The sequence below is a fragment of the Lithobates pipiens genome, unplaced genomic scaffold, assembly GCF_037356315.1.
Source record: "Lithobates pipiens isolate NorthernLeopardFrog02 unplaced genomic scaffold, aLitPip1_a1.2 Scaffold_30, whole genome shotgun sequence".
In the NCBI taxonomy this organism is placed as follows: Eukaryota; Metazoa; Chordata; class Amphibia; order Anura; family Ranidae; genus Lithobates; species Lithobates pipiens.
Genome location: NW_027507791.1, coordinates 27,412,011 through 27,429,676, shown reverse-complemented (window position 1 = coordinate 27,429,676; position 17,666 = coordinate 27,412,011). Strand labels below are relative to the sequence as shown.

At 66.9% G+C, this 17,666-nt stretch overlaps 1 protein-coding gene across 1 annotated transcript in view; it reads left to right on the top strand.

The window, feature by feature from the left end:
- Positions 1-16,515, top strand: part of MTX1 (metaxin 1) — a gene marked incomplete in the record, with an annotated part of 19,520 nt that extends 3,005 nt beyond the window's left edge. Inside the window, 4 exon segments of the mRNA XM_077463814.1 lie at positions 14,712-14,788; positions 15,895-16,049; positions 16,139-16,303; positions 16,306-16,515. Coding sequence (XP_077319940.1) covers positions 14,712-14,788; positions 15,895-16,049; positions 16,139-16,303; positions 16,306-16,364 — 456 coding nt within the window.
- Between the last annotated feature and the right edge of the window lie 1,151 nt (positions 16,516-17,666).

Below are 17,666 nucleotides of genomic sequence, written 5' to 3'. Positions count from 1 at the left end.
AGACGGGTGAGGGGCATGTGTGGGGGAGGAGGGGGAGGTGTTGGAGAGACGGGTGAGGGGCGTGTGTGGGGAGGAGGGGGAGGTGTTGGAGAGACGGGTGAGGGGCGTGTGTGTGGGAGGTGCTGGAGAGACGGGTGATGGGCGTGTGTGTGGGAGGTGCTGGAGAGACGGGTGAGGGGCGTGTGTGGGGGAGGTGCTGGAGAGACGGGTGAGGGGCGTGTGTGGGGGGGGAGGTGCTGGAGAGACGGGTGAGGTGCGTGTGTGGGGGGGGAGGTGCTGGAGAGACGGGTGAGGGGCGTGTGTGGGGGAGGAGGGGGAGGTGTTGGAGAGACGGGTGAGGGGCGTGTGTGGGGGAGGAGGGGGAGGTGCTGGAGAGACGGGTGAGGGGCGTGTGTGGGGGGAGGAGGGGGGGTGTTGGAGAGACGGGTGAGGGGCGTGTGTGGGGGAGGAGGGGGAGGTGCTGGAGAGACGGGTGAGGGGCGTGTGTGGGGGAGGAGGGGGAGGTGTTGGAGAGACGGGTGAGGGGCGTGTGTGGGGGAGGAGGGGGAGGTGTTGGAGAGACGGGTGAGGGGCGTGTGTGGGGGAGGAGGGGGAGGTGCTGGAGAGACGGGTGAGGGGCGTGTGTGGGGGAGGAGGGGGAGGTGCTGGAGAGACGGGTGAGGGGCGTGTGTGGGGGAGGGGGGGTGTTGGAGAGACGGGTGAGGGGCGTGTGTGGGGGAGGAGGGGGAGGTGTTGGAAAGACGGGTGAGGGGCGTGTGTGGGGAGGAGGGGGAGGTGTTGGAGAGACGGGTGAGGGGCGTGTGTGGGGGAGGAGGGGGAGGTGTTGGAGAGACGGGTGAGGGGCATGTGTGGGGGAGGAGGGGGAGGTGTTGGAGAGACGGGTGAGGGGCGTGTGTGTGGGGAGGAGGGGGAGGTGTTGGAGAGACGGGTGAGGGGCGTGTGTGTGGGGGTGGAGGGGGAGGTGTTGTAGAGACGGGTGAGGGGCGTGGTGGGGGGGAGGAGGGGAGGTGCTGGAGAGACGGGTGAGGGGCGTGTGTGGGGGAGGAGGGGGAGGTGTTGGAGAGACGGGTGAGGGGCGTGTGTGGGGGAGGAGGGGGAGGTGTTGCAGAGACAGGTGAGGGGTCGTGTGTGTGGGGGAGGAGGGTGAGGGGCGTGTGTGGGGGAGGTGCTGGAGAGACGGGTGAGGGGCGTGTGTGGGGAGGAGGGGGAGGTGTTGGAGAGACGGGTGAGGGGCGTGTGTGGGGGAGGAGGGGGAGGTGCTGGAGAGACGGGTGAGGGGCGTGTGTGGGGGAGGAGGGGAGGTGTTGGAGAGACGGGTGAGGGGCATGTGTGGGGGAGGAGGGGGAGGTGCTGGAGAGACGGGTGAGGGGCGTGTGTGGGGGAGGAGGGGGAGGTGTTGGAGAGACGGGTGAGGGGCGTGTGTGGGGGAGGAGGGGGGAGGTGTTGTAGAGACGGGTGAGGGGCGTGTGTGGGGGAGGAGGGGAGGTGTTGTAGAGACGGGTGAGGGGCGTGTGTGGGGGAGGAGGGGGAGGTGTTGGAGAGACGGGTGAGGGGGCGTGTGTGGGGGAGGTGTTGGAGAGACGGGTGAGGGGCGTGTGTGTGGGAGGTGCTGGAGAGACGGGTGAGGGGCGTGTGTGGGGGAGGTGTTGGAAAGACGGGTGAGGGGCGTGTGTGGGGGAGGAGGGGGAGGTGCTGGAGAGACGGGTGAGGGGCGTGTGTGGGGGAGGAGGGGGAGGTGCTGGAGAGACGGGTGAGGGGCGTGTGTGGGGGAGGAGGGGGAGGTGTTGGAGAGACGGGTGAGGGGCGTGTGTGGGGGAGGAGGGGGAGGTGTTGGAGAGACGGGTGAGGGGCATGTGTGGGGGAGGAGGGGGAGGTGTTGGAGAGACGGGTGAGGGGCGTGTGTGGGGGAGGAGGGGAGGTGTTGGAGAGACGGGTGAGGGGCGTGTGTGGGGGAGGAGGGGGAGGTGCTGGAGAGACGGGTGAGGGGCGTGTGTGGGGAGGTGCTGGAGAGACGGGTGAGGGGCGTGTGTGGGGGGGGAGGTGCTGGAGAGACGGGTGAGGGGCGTGTGTGGGGGAGGAGGGGGAGGTGTTGGAGAGACGGGTGAGGGGCGTGTGTGGGGGAGGAGGGGGAGGTGCTGGAGAGACGGGTGAGGGGCGTGTGTGGGGGAGGTGTTGGAAAGACGGGTGAGGGGCGTGTGTGGGGGAGGAGGGGGAGGTGTTGGAGAGACGGGTGAGGGGCGTGTGTGGGGGAGGAGGGGGAGGTGTTGGAGAGACGGGTGAGGGGCGTGTGTGGGGGAGGTGCTGGAGAGACAGGTGAGGGGCGTGTGGGGGGAGGAGGGGAGGTGTTGTAGAGACGGGTGAGGGGCGTGTGTGGGGGAGGAGGGGGAGGTGCTGGAGAGACGGGTGAGGGGCGTGTGTGGGGGAGGAGGGGGAGGTGCTGGAGAGACGGGTGAGGGGCGTGTGTGGGGGAGGAGGGGGAGGTGTTGGAGAGACGGGTGAGGGGCGTGTGTGGGGGAGGAGGGGGAGGTGTTGGAGAGACGGGTGAGGGGCGTGTGTGGGGGAGGAGGGGGAGGTGCTGGAGAGACGGGTGAGGGGCGTGTGTGGGGGGAGGAGGGAGGTGTTGGAGAGACGCGGTGAGGGGCGTGTGTGGGGGAGGGAGGGGGAGGTGTTGGAGAGACGGGTGAGGGGCGTGTGTGGGGGAGGTGTTGGAGAGACGGGTGAGGGGCGTGTGTGGGGGAGGTGTTGGAGAGACGGGTGAGGGGCATGTGTGGGGGAGGAGGGGGAGGTGTTGGAGAGACGGGTGAGGGGCATGTGTGGGGGAGGAGGGGGAGGTGTTGGAGAGACGGGTGAGGGGCGTGTGGTGGGGGAGGTGTTGGAGAGGACGGGTGAGGGGCATGTGTGGGGGAGGAGGGGGGGTGTTGGAGAGACGGGTGAGGGGCGTGTGTGGGGGAGGAGGGGGAGGTGTTGGAGAGACGGGTGAGGGGCGTGTGTGGGGGAGGAGGGGGAGGTGTTGGAGAGACGGGTGAGGGGCGTGTGTGGGGGAGGAGGGGGAGGTGTTGGAGAGGACGGGTGAGGGGCGTGTGTGGGGGAGGAGGGGGAGGTGTTGGAGAGACGGGTGAGGGGCGTGTGTGGGGGAGGTGTTGGAGAGACGGGTGAGGGGCGTGTGTGGGGGAGGAAGGGGGAGGTGTTGGAGAGACGGGTGAGGGGCGTGTGTGGGGGAGGTGTTGGAGAGACGGGTGAGGGGCATGTGTGGGGGAGGAGGGGGAGGTGTTGGAGAGACAGGTGAGGGGCGTGTGTGTGGGGGAGGAGGGGGAGGTGCTGGAGAGACGGGTGAGGGGCGTGTGTGGGGGAGGAGGGGGAGGTGTTGGAGAGACGGGTGAGGGGCGTGTGTGGGGGAGGAGGGGGAGGTGTTGGCGAGACGGGTGAGGGGCGTGTGTGGGGGAGGAGGGGGAGGTGTTGGAGAGACGGGTGAGGGGCGTGTGTGGGGGAGGAGGGGGAGGTGTTGCAGAGACAGGTGAGGGTCGTGTGTGTGGGGGAGGAGGGTGAGGGGCGTGTGTGGGGGAGGTGCTGGAGAGACGGGTGAGGGGCGTGTGTGGGGGAGGAGGGGGAGGTGTTGGAGAGACGGGTGAGGGGCGTGTGTGGGGGGAGGAGGGGAGGTGCTGGAGAGACGGGTGAGGGGCGTGTGTGGGGGAGGAGGGGGAGGTGTTGGAGAGACGGGTGAGGGGCGTGTGTGGGGGAGGAGGGGGAGGTGTTGGAGAGACGGGTGAGGGGCGTGTGTGGGGGAGGAGGGGGAGGTGTTGGAGAGACGGGTGAGGGGCGTGTGTGGGGGAGGTGTTGGAGAGACGGGTGAGGGGCGTGTGTGGGGGAGGTGTTGGAGAGACGGGTGAGGGGCGTGTGTGGGGGAGGAGGGGGAGGTGTTGGAGAGACGGGTGAGGGGCATGTGTGGGGGAGGAGGGGGAGGTGTTGGAGAGACGGGTGAGGGGCGTGTGTGGGGGAGGTGTTGGAGAGACGGGTGAGGGGCATGTGTGGGGGAGGAGGGGGGGTGTTGGAGAGACGGGTGAGGGGCGTGTGTGGGGGAGGAGGGGGAGGTGTTGGAGAGACGGGTGAGGGGCGTGTGTGGGGGAGGAGGGGGAGGTGTTGGAGAGACGGGTGAGGGGCGTGTGTGGGGGAGGAGGGGGGAGGTGTTGGAGAGACGGGTGAGGGGCGTGTGTGGGGGAGGTGTTGGAGAGACGGGTGAGGGGCGTGTGTGGGGGGAGGAGGGGGAGGTGTTGGAGAGACGGGTGAGGGGCAGGTGTGGGGGAGGAGGGGGAGGTGTTGGAGAGACGGGTGAGGGGTGTGTGTGGGGGAGGTGTTGGAGAGACGGGTGAGGGGCGTGTGTGGGGGAGGAGGGGGAGGTGTTGGAGAGACGGGTGAGGGGCGTGTGTGGGGGAGGTGTTGGAGAGACGGGTGAGGGGCGTGTGTGGGGAGGAGGGGGAGGTGTTGGAGAGACGGGTCAGGGGCGTGTGTGGGGGAGGTGTTGGAGAGACGGGTGAGGGGCGTGTGTGGGGGAGGAGGGGGAGGTGCTGGAGAGACGGGTGAGGGGCGTGTGTGGGGGAGGAGGGGGAGGTGTTGGAGAGACGGGTGAGGGGCGTGTGTGGGGGAGGAGGGGGAGGTGTTGGAGAGACGGGTGAGGGGCATGTGTGGGGGAGGAGGGGGAGGTGTTGGAGAGACGGGTGAGGGGCGTGTGTGGGGGAGGTGTTGGAGAGACGGGTGAGGGGCGTGTGTGGGGGAGGTGTTGGAGAGACGGGTGAGGGGCATGTGTGGGGGAGGAGGGGGAGGTGTTGGAGAGACGGGTGAGGGGCATGTGTGGGGGAGGAGGGGGAGGTGTTGGAGAGACGGGTGAGGGGCGTGTGTGGGGGAGGTGTTGGAGAGACGGGTGAGGGGCATGTGTGGGGGAGGAGGGGGGGTGTTGGAGAGACGGGTGAGGGGCGTGTGTGGGGAGGAGGGGGAGGTGTTGGAGAGACGGGTGAGGGGCGTGTGTGGGGGAGGAGGGGGAGGTGTTGGAGAGACGGGTGAGGGGGCGTGTGTGGGGGAGGAGGGGGGAGGTGTTGGAGAGACGGGTGAGGGGCGTGTGTGGGGGAGGTGTTGGAGAGACGGGTGAGGGGCGTGTGTGGGGGAGGAGGGGGAGGTGTTGGAGAGACGGGTGAGGGGCATGTGTGGGGGAGGAGGGGGAGGTGTTGGAGAGACGGGTGAGGGGCGTGTGTGGGGGAGGTGTTGGAGAGACGGGTGAGGGGCGTGTGTGGGGAGGAGGGGGAGGTGTTGCAGAGACAGGTGAGGGTCGTGTGTGTGGGGGAGGAGGGTGAGGGGCGTGTGTGGGGGAGGTGCTGGAGAGACGGGTGAGGGGCGTGTGTGGGGGAGGAGGGGGAGGTGTTGGAGAGACGGGTGAGGGGCGTGTGTGGGGGGAGGAGGGGGAGGTGCTGGAGAGACGGGTGAGGGGCGTGTGTGGGGGAGGAGGGGGAGGTGTTGGAGAGACGGGTGAGGGGCGTGTGTGGGGGAGGAGGGGGAGGTGCTGGAGAGACGGGTGAGGGGCGTGTGTGGGGGAGGAGGGGGAGGTGTTGGAGAGACGGGTGAGGGGCGTGTGTGGGGGAGGAGGGGGAGGTGTTGGAGAGACGGGTGAGGGGCGGTGTGGGGGGAGGAGGGGGAGGTGTTGGAGAGACGGGTGAGGGGCGTGTGTGGGGGAGGTGTTGGAGAGACGGGTGAGGGGCATGTGTGGGGGAGGAGGGGGAGGTGTTGGAGAGACGGGTGAGGGGCATGTGTGGGGGAGGAGGGGGAGGTGTTGGAGAGACGGGTGAGGGGCGTGTGTGGGGGAGGTGTTGGAGAGACGGGTGAGGGGCATGTGTGGGGGAGGAGGGGGGGTGTTGGAGAGACGGGTGAGGGGCGTGTGTGGGGGAGGAGGGGGAGGTGTTGGAGAGACGGGTGAGGGGCGTGTGTGGGGGAGGTGTTGGAAAGACGGGTGAGGGGCGTGTGTGGGGGAGGAGGGGGAGGTGTTGGAGAGACGGGTGAGGGGCGTGTGTGGGGGAGGAGGGGGAGGTGTTGGAGAGACGGGTGAGGGGCGGGTGTGGGGGAGGTGCTGGAGAGACAGGTGAGGGGCGTGTGTGGGGGAGGAGGGAGGGGGGAGGTGTTGTAGAGACGGGTGAGGGGCGTGTGTGGGGGAGGAGGGGGAGGTGCTGGAGAGACGGGTGAGGGGCGTGTGTGGGGGAGGAGGGGGAGGTGCTGGAGAGACGGGTGAGGGGCGTGTGTGGGGGAGGAGGGGGAGGTGCTGGAGAGACGGGTGAGGGGCGTGTGTGGGGGAGGAGGGGGAGGTGTTGGAGAGACGGGTGAGGGGCGTGTGTGGGGGAGGAGGGGGAGGTGTTGGAGAGACGGGTGAGGGGCGTGTGTGGGGGAGGAGGGGGAGGTGTTGGAGAGACGGGTGAGGGGCGTGTGTGGGGGAGGAGGGGGAGGTGTTTGGAGAGACGGGTGAGGGGCGTGTGTGGGGGAGGAGGGGGAGGTGTTGGAGAGACGGGTGAGGGGCGTGTGTGGGGGAGGAGGGGGAGGTGCTGGAGAGACGGGTGAGGGGCGTGTGTGGGGGAGGAGGGGGAGGTGTTGGAGAGACGGGTGAGGGGCGTGTGTGGGGGAGGAGGGGGAGGTGTTGGAGAGACGGGTGAGGGGCGTGTGTGGGGGAGGTGTTGGAGAGACGGGTGAGGGGCGTGTGTGGGGGAGGTGTTGGAGAGACGGGTGAGGGGCATGTGTGGGGGAGGAGGGGGAGGTGTTGGAGAGACGGGTGAGGGGCATGTGTGGGGAGGAGGGGGAGGGTGTTGGAGAGACGGGTGAGGGGCGTGTGTGGGGGAGGTGTTGGAGAGACGGGTGAGGGGCATGTGTGGGGGAGGAGGGGGGGTGTTGGAGAGACGGGTGAGGGGCGTGTGTGGGGGAGGAGGGGGAGGTGTTGGAGAGACGGGTGAGGGGCTGTGTGGGGGAGGAGGGGGAGGTGTTGGAGAGACGGGTGAGGGGCGTGTGTGGGGGAGGAGGGGGAGGTGTTGGAGAGACGGGTGAGGGGCGTGTGTGGGGGAGGAGGGGGAGGTGTTGGAGAGACGGGTGAGGGGCGTGTGTGGGGGAGGTGTTGGAGAGACGGGTGAGGGGCGTGTGTGGGGGAGGAGGGGGAGGTGTTGGAGAGACGGGTGAGGGGCGTGTGTGGGGGAGGTGTTGGAGAGACGGGTGAGGGGCATGTGTGGGGAGGAGGGGGAGGTGTTGGAGAGACAGGTGAGGGGCGTGTGTGTGGGGGAGGAGGGGGAGGTGCCGAGAGACGGGTGAGGGGCGTGTGTGGGGGAGGGAGGGGGAGGTGTTGGAGAGACGGGTGAGGGGCGTGTGTGGGGGAGGAGGGGGAGGTGTTGGCGAGACGGGTGAGGGGCGTGTGTGGGGGAGGAGGGGGAGGTGTTGGAGAGACGGGTGAGGGGCGTGTGTGGGGGAGGAGGGGGAGGTGTTGCAGAGACAGGTGAGGGTCGTGTGTGTGGGGGAGGAGGGTGAGGGGCGTGTGTGGGGGAGGTGCTGGAGAGACGGGTGAGGGGCGTGTGTGGGGGAGGAGGGGGAGGTGTTGGAGAGACGGGTGAGGGGCGTGTGTGGGGGAGGAGGGGGAGGTGCTGGAGAGACGGGTGAGGGGCGTGTGTGGGGGAGGAGGGGGAGGTGTTGGAGAGACGGGTGAGGGGCGTGTGTGGGGGAGGAGGGGGAGGTGTTGGAGAGACGGGTGAGGGGCGTGTGTGGGGGAGGAGGGGGAGGTGTTGGAGAGACGGGTGAGGGGCGTGTGTGGGGGAGGTGTTGGAGAGACGGGTGAGGGGCGTGTGTGGGGGAGGAGGGGGAGGTGTTGGAGAGACGGGTGAGGGGCATGTGTGGGGGAGGAGGGGGAGGTGTTGGAGAGACGGGTGAGGGGTGTGTGTGGGGGAGGTGTTGGAGAGACGGGTGAGGGGCGTGTGTGGGGGAGGAGGGGGAGGTGTTGGAGAGACGGGTGAGGGGCGTGTGTGGGGGAGGTGTGGAGAGACGGGTGAGGGGCGTGTGTGGGGGAGGAGGGGGAGGTGTTGGAGAGACGGGTCAGGGGCGTGTGTGGGGGAGGTGTTGGAGAGACGGGTGAGGGGCGTGTGTGGGGGAGGAGGGGGAGGTGCTGGAGAGACGGGTGAGGGGGCGTGTGTGGGGGAGGAGGGGGAGGTGTTGGAGAGACGGGTGAGGGGCGTGTGTGGGGGAGGAGGGGGAGTGTGTTGGAGAGACGGGTGAGGGGCGTGTGTGGGGGAGGAGGGGGAGGTGTTGGAGAGACGGGTGAGGGGCGTGTGTGGGGGAGGTGTTGGAGAGACGGGTGAGGGGCGTGTGTGGGGGAGGTGTTGGAGAGACGGGTGAGGGGCATGTGTGGGGGAGGAGGGGGAGGTGTTGGAGAGACGGGTGAGGGGCATGTGTGGGGGAGGAGGGGGAGGTGTTGGAGAGACGGGTGAGGGGCGTGTGTGGGGGAGGTGTTGGAGAGACGGGTGAGGGGCATGTGTGGGGGAGGAGGGGGGGTGTTGGAGAGACGGGTGAGGGGCGTGTGTGGGGGAGGAGGGGGAGGTGTTGGAGAGACGGGTGAGGGGCGGTGTGGGGGAGGAGGGGGAGGTGTTGGAGAGACGGGTGAGGGGCGTGTGTGGGGGAGGAGGGGGAGGTGTTGGAGAGACGGGTGAGGGGCGTGTGTGGGGGAGGTGTTGGAGAGACGGGTGAGGGGCGTGTGTGGGGGAGGAGGGGGAGGTGTTGGAGAGACGGGTGAGGGGCATGTGTGGGGGAGGAGGGGGAGGTGTTGGAGAGACGGGTGAGGGGCGTGTGTGGGGGAGGTGTTGGAGAGACGGGTGAGGGGCGTGTGTGGGGGAGGAGGGGGAGGTGTTGCAGAGACAGGTGAGGGTCGTGTGTGTGGGGGAGGAGGGTGAGGGGCGTGTGTGGGGGAGGTGCTGGAGAGACGGGTGAGGGGCGTGTGTGGGGGAGGAGGGGGAGGTGTTGGAGAGACGGGTGAGGGGCGTGTGTGGGGGAGGAGGGGGAGGTGCTGGAGAGACGGGTGAGGGGCGTGTGTGGGGGAGGAGGGGGAGGTGTTGGAGAGACGGGTGAGGGGCGTGTGTGGGGGAGGAGGGGGAGGTGTTGGAGAGACGGGTGAGGGGCGTGTGTGGGGGAGGAGGGGGAGAGACGGGTGAGGGGCATGTGTGGGGGAGGAGGGGGAGGTGTTGGAGAGACGGGTGAGGGGCGTGTGTGGGGGAGGTGTTGGAGAGACGGGTGAGGGGCATGTGTGGGGGAGGAGGGGGGGTGTTGGAGAGACGGGTGAGGGGCGTGTGTGGGGGAGGAGGGGGAGGTGTTGGAGAGACGGGTGAGGGGCGTGTGTGGGGGAGGATGGGGAGGTGTTGGAGAGACGGGTGAGGGGCGTGTGTGGGGGAGGAGGGGGAGGTGTTGGAGAGACGGGTGAGGGGCGTGTGTGGGGGAGGAGGGGGAGGTGTTGGAGAGACGGGTGAGGGGCGTGTGTGGGGGAGGAGGGGGAGGTGTTGGAGGAGACGGGTGAGGGGCGTGTGTGGGGGAGGTGTTGGAGAGACGGGTGAGGGGCATGTGTGGGGGAGGAGGGGGAGGTGTTGGAGAGACGGGTGAGGGGCATGTGTGGGGGAGGAGGGGGAGGTGTTGGAGAGACGGGTGAGGGGCGTGTGTGGGGGAGGTGTTGGAGAGACGGGTGAGGGGCATGTGTGGGGGAGGAGGGGGGGTGTTGGAGAGACGGGTGAGGGGCGTGTGTGGGGGAGGAGGGGGAGGTGTTGGAGAGACGGGTGAGGGGCGTGTGTGGGGGAGGAGGGGGGAGGTGTTGGAGAGACGGGTGAGGGGCGTGTGTGGGGGAGGAGGGGGAGGTGTTGGAGAGACGGGTGAGGGGCGTGTGTGGGGGAGGTGTTGGAGAGACGGGTGAGGGGCATGTGTGGGGGAGGAGGGGGGAGGTGTTGGAGAGACGGGTGAGGGGCATGTGTGGGGGAGGAGGGGGAGGTGTTGGAGAGACGGGTGAGGGGCGTGTGTGGGGGAGGAGGGGGAGGTGTTGAAGAGACGGGTGAGGGGCATGTGTGGGGGGAGGAGGGGGAGGTGTTGGAGAGACGGGTGAGGGGCGTGTGTGGGGGAGGTGTTGGAGAGACGGGTGAGGGGCGTGTGTGGGGGAGGAGGGGGAGGAGGGGGAGGTGTTGGAGAGACGGGTGAGGGGCATGTGTGGGGGAGGAGGGGGAGGTGTTGGAGAGACGGGTGAGGGGCGTGTGTGGGGGAGGTGTTGGAGAGACGGGTGAGGGGCGTGTGTGGGGGAGGAGGGGGAGGTGTGGAGAGACGGGTGAGGGGCATGTGTGGGGGAGGAGGGGGAGGTGTTGGAGAGACGGGTGAGGGGCGTGTGTGGGGGAGGTGTTGGAGAGACGGGTGAGGGCATGTGTGGGGGAGGAGGGGGAGGTGTTGGAGAGACGGGTGAGGGGCATGTGTGGGGGAGGAGGGGGAGGTGTTGGAGAGACGGGTGAGGGGCATGTGTGGGGGAGGAGGGGGAGGTGTTGGAGAGACGGGTGAGGGCGTGTGTGGGGGAGGTGTTGGAGAGACGGGTGAGGGGCGTGTGTGTGGGGGAGGAGGGGGAGGGGCGTGTGTGGGGGAGGAGGGGGAGGTGCTGGAGAGACGGGTGAGGGGCGTGTGTGGGGGAGGAGGGGGAGGTGTTGGAGAGACGGGTGAGGGGCGTGTGTGGGGGAGGAGGGGGAGGTGTTGGAGAGACGGGTGAGGGGCGTGTGTGGGGGAGGTGTTGGAGAGACGGGTGAGGGGCATGTGTGGGGGAGGAGGGGGAGGTGTTGGAGAGACGGGTGAGGGGCATGTGTGGGGGAGGAGGGGGAGGTGTTGGAGAGACGGGTGAGGGGCGTGTGTGGGGAGGTGTTGGAGAGACGGGTGAGGGGCATGTGTGGGGGAGGAGGGGGGGTGTTGGAGAGACGGGTGAGGGGCGTGTGTGGGGGAGGAGGGGGAGGTGTTGGAGAGACGGGTGAGGGGCGTGTGTGGGGGAGGAGGGGGAGGTGTTGGAGAGACGGGTGAGGGGCGTGTGTGGGGGAGGAGGGGGAGGTGTTGGAGAGACGGGTGAGGGGCGTGTGTGGGGGAGGTGTTGGAGAGACGGGTGAGGGGCATGTGTGGGGGAGGAGGGGGAGGTGTTGGAGAGACGGGTGAGGGGCATGTGTGGGGGAGGAGGGGGAGGTGTTGGAGAGACGGGTGAGGGGCGTGTGTGGGGGAGGTGTTGGAGAGACGGGTGAGGGGCGTGTGTGGGGGAGGAGGGGAGGTGTTGAAGAGACGGGTGAGGGGCATGTGTGGGGGAGGAGGGGGAGGTGTTGGAGAGACGGGTGAGGGGCGTGGTGGGGGAGGTGTTGGAGAGACGGGTGAGGGGCGTGTGTGGGGGAGGAGGGGGAGGAGGGGGAGGTGTTGGAGAGACGGGTGAGGGGCATGTGTGGGGGAGGAGGGGGAGGTGTTGGAGAGACGGGTGAGGGGCGTGTGTGGGGGAGGTGTTGGAGAGACGGGTGAGGGGCGTGTGTGGGGGAGGAGGGGGGAGGTGTTGGAGAGACGGGTGAGGGGCATGTGTGGGGGAGGAGGGGGAGGTGTTGGAGAGACGGGTGAGGGGCGTGTGTGGGGGAGGTGTTGGAGAGAAGGGTGAGGGGCATGTGTGGGGGAGGAGGGGGGGTGTTGGAGAGACGGGTGAGGGGCGTGTGTGGGGGAGGAGGGGGAGGTGTTGGAGAGACGGGTGAGGGGCGTGTGTGGGGGGAGGAGGGGGAGGTGTTGGAGAGACGGGTGAGGGGCGTGTGTGGGGGAGGTGTTGGAGAGACGGGTGAGGGGCGTGTGTGGGGGAGGAGGGGGAGGTGTTGGAGAGACGGGTGAGGGGCATGTGTGGGGGAGGAGGGGAGGTGTTGGAGAGACGGGTGAGGGGCGTGTGTGGGGGAGGTGTTGGAGAGACGGGTGAGGGGCATGTGTGGGGGAGGAGGGGGAGGTGTTGGAGAGACGGGTGAGGGGCGTGTGTGGGGAGGTGTTGGAGAGACGGGTGAGGGGCGTGTGTGTGGGGAGGAGGGGGAGGGGCGTGTGTGGGGGAGGAGGGGGAGGTGCTGGAGAGACGGGTGAGGGGCGTGTGTGGGGAGGAGGGGGAGGTGTTGGAGAGACGGGTGAGGGGCGTGTGTGGGGGAGGAGGGGGAGGTGTTGGAGAGACGGGTGAGGGGCGTGTGTGGGGGAGGTGTTGGAGAGACGGGTGAGGGGCATGTGTGGGGGAGGAGGGGAAGGTGTTGGAGAGACGGGTGAGGGGCATGTGTGGGGGAGGAGGGGGGGTGTTGGAGAGACGGGTGAGGGGCGTGTGTGGGGGAGGAGGGGGAGGTGTTGGAGAGACGGGTGAGGGGCGTGTGTGGGGGGAGGAGGGGGAGGTGTTGGAGAGACGGGTGAGGGGCGTGTGTGGGGAGGTGTTGGAGAGACGGGTGAGGGGCGTGTGTGGGGGGAGGAGGGGGAGGTGTTGGAGAGACGGGTGAGGGGCATGTGTGGGGGAGGAGGGGGAGGTGTTGGAGAGACGGGTGAGGGGCGTGTGTGGGGGAGGTGTTGGAGAGACGGGTGAGGGGCATGTGTGGGGGAGGAGGGGGAGGTGTTGGAGAGACGGGTGAGGGGCGTGTGTGGGGGAGGTGTTGGAGAGACGGGTGAGGGGCGTGTGTGTGGGGGAGGAGGGGGAGGGGCGTGTGTGGGGGAGGAGGGGAGGTGCTGGAGAGACGGGTGAGGGGCGTGTGTGGGGGAGGAGGGGGAGGTGTTGGAGAGACGGGGTGAGGGGCGTGTGTGGGGGAGGAGGGGGGAGGTGTTGGAGAGACGGGTGAGGGGCGTGTGGGGGAGGTGTTGGAGAGACGGGTGAGGGGCATGTGTGGGGGAGGAGGGGGAGGTGTTGAGAGACGGGTGAGGGGCGTGTGTGGGGGAGGTGTTGGAGAGACGGGTGAGGGGCATGTGTGGGGGAGGAGGGGGGGTGTTGGAGAGACGGGTGAGGGGCGTGTGTGGGGGAGGAGGGGGAGGTGTTGGAGAGACGGGTGAGGGGCGTGTGTGGGGGAGGAGGGGGAGGTGTTGGAGAGACGGGTGAGGGGCGTGTGTGGGGGAGGAGGGGGAGGTGTTGGAGAGACGGGTGAGGGGCGTGTGTGGGGAGGTGTTGGAGAGACGGGTGAGGGGCATGTGTGGGGGAGGAGGGGGAGGTGTTGGAGAGACGGGTGAGGGGCATGTGTGGGGGAGGAGGGGGAGGTGTTGGAGAGACGGGTGAGGGGCGTGTGTGGGGGAGGTGTTGGAGAGACGGGTGAGGGGCGTGTGTGGGGGAGGAGGGGGAGGTGTTGAAGAGACGGGTGAGGGGCATGTGTGGGGGAGGAGGGGGAGGTGTTGGAGAGACGGGTGAGGGGCGTGTGTGGGGGAGGTGTTGGAGAGACGGGTGAGGGGCGTGTGTGGGGGAGGAGGGGGAGGAGGGGGAGGTGTTGGAGAGACGGGTGAGGGGCATGTGTGGGGGAGGAGGGGGAGGTGTTGGAGAGACGGGTGAGGGGCGTGTGTGGGGGAGGTGTTGGAGAGACGGGTGAGGGGCGTGTGTGGGGGAGGAGGGGGAGGTGTTGGAGAGACGGGTGAGGGGCATGTGTGGGGAGGAGGGGGAGGTGTTGGAGAGACGGGTGAGGGGCGTGTGTGGGGGAGGTGTTGGAGAGACGGGTGAGGGGCATGTGTGGGGGAGGAGGGGGGGTGTTGGAGAGACGGGTGAGGGGCGTGTGTGGGGGAGGAGGGGGAGGTGTTGGAGAGACGGGTGAGGGGCGTGTGTGGGGGAGGAGGGGGAGGTGTTGGAGAGACGGGTGAGGGGCATGTGTGGGGAGGAGGGGGGGTGTTGGAGAGACGGGTGAGGGGCATGTGTGGGGGAGGAGGGGGGGTGTTGGAGAGACGGGTGAGGGGCGTGTGTGGGGGAGGAGGGGGAGGTGCTGGAGAGACGGGTGAGGGGCGTGTGTGTGGGAGGAGGGGGAGGTGTTGGAGAGACGGGTGAGGGGCGTGTGTGGGGGAGGAGGGGGAGGTGTTGGAGAGACGGGTGAGGGGCATGTGTGGGGGAGGAGGGGGAGGTGTTGGAGAGACGGGTGAGGGGCGTGTGTGGGGGAGGTGTTGGAGAGACGGGTGAGGGGCGTGTGTGGGGGAGGAGGGGGAGGTGTTGGAGAGACGGGTGAGGGGCATGTGTGGGGGAGGAGGGGGAGGTGTTGGAGAGACGGGTGAGGGGCGTGTGTGGGGGAGGTGTTGGAGAGACGGGTGAGGGGCATGTGTGGGGGAGGAGGGGGGAGGTGTTGGAGAGACGGGTGAGGGGCGTGTGTGGGGGAGGTGTTGGAGAGACGGGTGAGGGGCGTGTGTGTGGGGGAGGAGGGGGAGGGGCGTGTGGGGGGGAGGTGTCATTGGTAGAGTGGATGATTGGATGGGACTGGGCTCCTATACAGTCAATTAGGTGAGGGAGTGTTTATGGGGAGGAGTCATTAGTAGAGTGGATGATTGGCTGTACAGGAGCCAGGTCCTGTCCAATCAGGGAAGGCCCCCTCCTTTATCAGACCCCCCTGTGTGGGGGAATTTTGCCGGGGCCCCGTTGTCATCCCTCAGCTTCCTCCTGAAGGCGGGGGATGGGGAGGGGGAATGAGACTCTAATGATAGATTTGCCCCCACAGCTGTACACAGACGCCCAGGAATGTCTCGGCCTTCTATCACAGCGTCTCGGGACCCAGAAATTCTTCTTCGGAGAATGGTGAGTAGAGGGGGTTGGGGGGGGTTATTGGCCTAATTCTCCCCTATTGCATGGAGAGATGAGGGGAAGTCGGGACAGCTTGGTAGGTGGGGGGCATGACTGGGGACAGCTTGGGAGGGGGGGGGGGTAGCTGGAGACAGATTGGTGGGGAAGGTGTGGTGACGGGAAAGAGGTTGAGGACGGTTTGCTAATTGGGGCGGAAGGAGATAGCTAGGGCCGATGGTGGGGGTAGAGGGGGTAGAGCTAGGTACAGTTTGGTGGGTGGGGGGTGGGTGGGCAGGCAGTGGGGGTAGCTGGTGATGGTTTGGTAGCGCGGGGGGTGGGGTAGCTGGGGACAGTTTGGTAGCAGGGGGCGTAGCTGGGGACAGTTTGGTAGCAGGGGGCGTAGCTGGGGACAGTTTGGTAGTGGGGGGGCATAGCTGGGGACAGTTTGGTAGTGGGGGGGGCGTAGCTGGGGACAGTTTGGTAGCGGGGGGCATAGCTGGGGACAGTTTGGTAGCGGGGGGGGGCGTAGCTGGGGACAGTTTGGTAGCGGGGGGGGCGTAGCTGGGGACAGTTTGGTAGTGGGGGGGTGTAGCTGGGGACAGTTTGGTAGTGGGGGGGGGGGCGCGTAGCTGGGGACAGTTTGGTAGCGGGGGGGTGTAGCTGGGGACAGTTTGGTAGTGGGGGGGGGGCGCGTAGCTGGGGACAGTTTGGTAGCAGGGGGCGTAGCTGGGGACAGTTTGGTAGTGGGGGACATCGCTGGGGACAGTTTGGTAGTGGGGGGGGGCGTAGCTGGGACAGTTTGGTAGCGGGGGGGCATAGCTGGGGACAGTTTGGTAGCGGGGGGGGCGTAGCTGGGGACAGTTTGGTAGCGGGGGGGGCGTAGCTGGGGACAGTTTGGTAGTGGGGGGTGTAGCTGGGGACAGTTTGGTAGTGGGGGGGGGGGGCGCGTAGCTGGGTACAGTTTGGTAGCGGGGGGGTGTAGCTGGGGACAGTTTGGTAGTGGGGGGGGGGCGCGTAGCTGGGTACAGTTTGGTAGTAGTTGGGGGGGGGGGGGGGTGGTGTGGATGATTTCTTGCACCTCCCTCTGGCAGTGAACTGATCCCGCCCTTGGTATCTTATAGCCCCGCCTCCTTGGACGCCCACATCTTCAGCCACCTCGCCCCAATCCTGAACATCAAACTGCCCAACAACCACCTCCAGCAGCACCTGAGATCTCTGCCCAACCTGTGCCAGTACTGCACCTCCATCCTCAGCATCTACTTCACCCCCGACTGCGGTGAGTACCCTCCCCCACAGCCCCTCTATTTGTTGGATTTAGTGGCTCCTCCTCTCTGTTTGTCACCCCATTCTTCTCTGCGTCCTCAGAGACCCTCCCACGCGTTTCGCCAAAGCCCCAGACGGCCGAGTCTTCAGACCTCGAGGACGAGCCCCATAAGAGGCGAAACCAGATCCTGTCGGTGGCGTTCGGCGTGGTGGCGATGGTCGGTTACGCTCTGCTCAGCGGAATCATCTCCATACAAAGTACGTCAGGGGCGGGGCCCTGGAACGGGCCATCACCATGGACGACAACGATGAGGAGGAGGACGAATGATTGGACTCTATCGGCTGACTGCATTCCGTACCAAGTCCCCAGAGCCCCCCCAACACCGTGTATGTACAGGACGGACCCCCTCCCCCTCCCATTCCATGTCCTGACGGGACGGATCCCAGTTCTGCACCAGATCCACCAGGAGAGTGGTATACCTCCCTCCACTAGGGGGCGCCACTACAGCTGCTGCTACATAAGTGCCTTTTATTCCCATGTGTCCCCCAACAATTCCTGGAACTGTCCTTGGTGGTTTATTCCCCATCATTCCTCACACCTGAGCCACTTCCTGCCGAGCACAGGCCGCCCCCCCCCCCCCCGTGTGCACCACGGTTTTCCCTGTCCTTCGCTGTATCTGAGGATACATTGGAAATGGAAGCAGCGCCCCCCAGAGTAATCGTCCAGATACAATTTTATCCCAATACAGGGTCAGGTTTGGGGGTCTAAAAAACACCCCCTGCATCAGGGCCTACAATGGACTGACCTCCAGAGGAGACCAGGGCCTGGCATTGTACTGCTTGAGGAACCCAATCATCATGGCACCCCCGTTCAGTCCTCCGAGGTTGGTGTCCCATTTTAAGCTCTGATGGAGAGCGTGCTATTGGATCCCTAAAAACACGTTGGGGTCCTCTCTCTGTCTTCCACCTGACCTCATACTGGAAGGACAACGTATCTGGACTATTAATCTGTGGTGTGGTACTTCCACTTTAGATCTACTCTCTGGCACTACAAGCAAACTATCGGAGGCCACTGGGGTGTATGAGCTACCAGCCTGGTAACCGGACATCCTCCACCAACACCATGATCATACTCGAAGGGTAGCACCACCGACACCATGATCATACTCGAAGGTAGCACCACCGACACCATGATCATACTCGAAGGGTAGCACCACCGACACCATGATCATACTCGAAGGGTAGCACCACCGACACCATGATCATACTCGAAGGGTAGCACCACCGACACCATGATCATACTCGAAGGGTAGCACCACCGACACCATGATCATACTCGAAGGGTAGCACCACCGACACCATGATCATACTCGAAGGGTAGCACCACCGACACCATGATCATACTTGAAAGGTAGCACCACCGACACCATGATCATACTCGAAGGGTAGCACCACCGACACCATGATCATACGTGAAGGGTAGCACCACCGACACCATGATCATACGTGAAGGGTAGCACCACCAACACCATGATCCTACGTGAAGGGTAGCACCACCGACACCATGATCATACTTAAAAGGTAGCACCACCGACACCATGATCATACTCGAAGGGTAGCACCACCGACA